Below are 1,513 nucleotides of genomic sequence, written 5' to 3'. Positions count from 1 at the left end.
TATGACAACACGCAGTGTAATGTCTTTCTCCATTCTGTTTCTCAGGCTCGTCTCCAAAGCCATCTTTACACAACAGCTGATTCTGTCTCTTTTGAGCGCAGTAACTGTGAATGCTCTGAGTAACAGTGGCACAGTATGAATATGTGAAGCACGCCACAGTGATTCACCTTTCAAGGCTCTCTCTCCTTGGATAAGAGAACGCAAAAGCTCTTCATATGCTTCTGACATACCTCTGTCATTTCTATTAGGAGCACATGGGCCTCGCAGACTCCAAAAATCAACCCGCTGAACTTATGAGAACATTTCAATTGTTATTGCACCTCGTGGCGCAAGCCAGCTGTGATAATCAAATGAATTCTTCACACAAAGTGCTTGTCTTCCTCTCTGAAAAACTATTTACATAGCGTAATACCAGCCCTTCTCCAGAGAGCGACCTAAACTGGCAGCCTTAAGTGGCAGCGCAGTCTGATGGCAAAGTGAGCCGGACCGCCCCTCCACCCCCTGTAGAAGCAGAAAAAGCTGCTGAGTTGGGTCCATTGGCCTCCATAGTGAAGAGCTTGCAGGCTCGTGGAGGGACGTACTCTGGGGAAGGAACGGTGGCGTTGGCGGCGGTGGCAGGAGCCTCTCTTTCAGGGCTGGAGGCGTGAGAGGAGCAGGGTGAGTTGGTGGGGCTGAGCTGCACAGCTGTGGTGTCCTGCATCGTGTGTTCGCTGGTCTCAATCTCAAACGCTGCCCCTCCACTCAACCCCCCTCCACCCCGACCCATGAATCCCAAACCACCACCTCCTTTGGACCGACGAGAGCTCTGAGGTGGAGGCAAGCGACTGCAGATGCAGCAAGCCCCGAAGAAGGAGAACGCCACCAGCAGAAGTATAGGTCCGATGATGATTGGGGGATTGCTAGAGGGTACAAGCGTGCTGAAGGCGAAGGCACCTACTAAGGTGATGTTGATGCCTGCCAACATAATGCACAATCCACATGCACAGCAGAGGGCTGGAGAAGGCAGACCCTGAGGACAGGATTTCCGCTTCTTGCGGGTCTGCGTTTCCTTTTTGGGCACTGATGTACCAGAACTCTGTTCGCTGCAAACCATATTGGTGAAGGTCACGGTTACAGCGTCACTGCCACAACCCCACTCACACCTGCCGTGTCCTTATCAGCAAATTGTAGAAAATGACCATTGCTTCTTCATTGGTGCTTGCTTCACTCACTGAGGAAACAAAGAGTGAGTGTCATACTTTATAGTAAACTGCAGGTATTCTCAGAACTTTACCATAACAAGCATTACAAGATGCCATTTATTGAGTTATTGTCATCTCCAGCAACTGGAGTCAATATTAACAGAGCACATGAAGTCAGGGTAACACATTTAACAATAAATTAGTTTAATAAACATTAACTAAATCACATAAATTCTCCATCTGATAATAGGATAAGAGGAAACAAATGTATTAAATAAAATCTACACAAATGTGATTGTTTCCACAGGGAATTCTGGGAACTTTACTTATAA

General features: G+C 47.7%; 1 protein-coding gene across 1 annotated transcript; it reads right to left on the bottom strand.

The window, feature by feature from the left end:
- Positions 1–448: 448 nt before the first annotated feature.
- LOC306881088 (transmembrane protein 275-like) lies at positions 449–1,093 on the bottom strand (the record flags this gene model as incomplete). Its single annotated transcript, XM_079434994.1, has 1 exon — positions 449–1,093. One exon carries the CDS (start codon positions 1,091–1,093, stop codon positions 449–451), a length of 645 nt encoding a protein of 214 aa, XP_079291120.1.
- Between the last annotated feature and the right edge of the window lie 420 nt (positions 1,094–1,513).

Source organism: Barbus barbus, assembly GCF_936440315.1.
Source record: "Barbus barbus genome assembly, chromosome: 15".
NCBI lineage: Eukaryota > Metazoa > Chordata > Actinopteri > Cypriniformes > Cyprinidae > Barbus > Barbus barbus.
The sequence above is the reverse complement of the archived record's forward strand: the minus strand, read 5'-3'. Positions and strand labels throughout refer to the sequence as shown.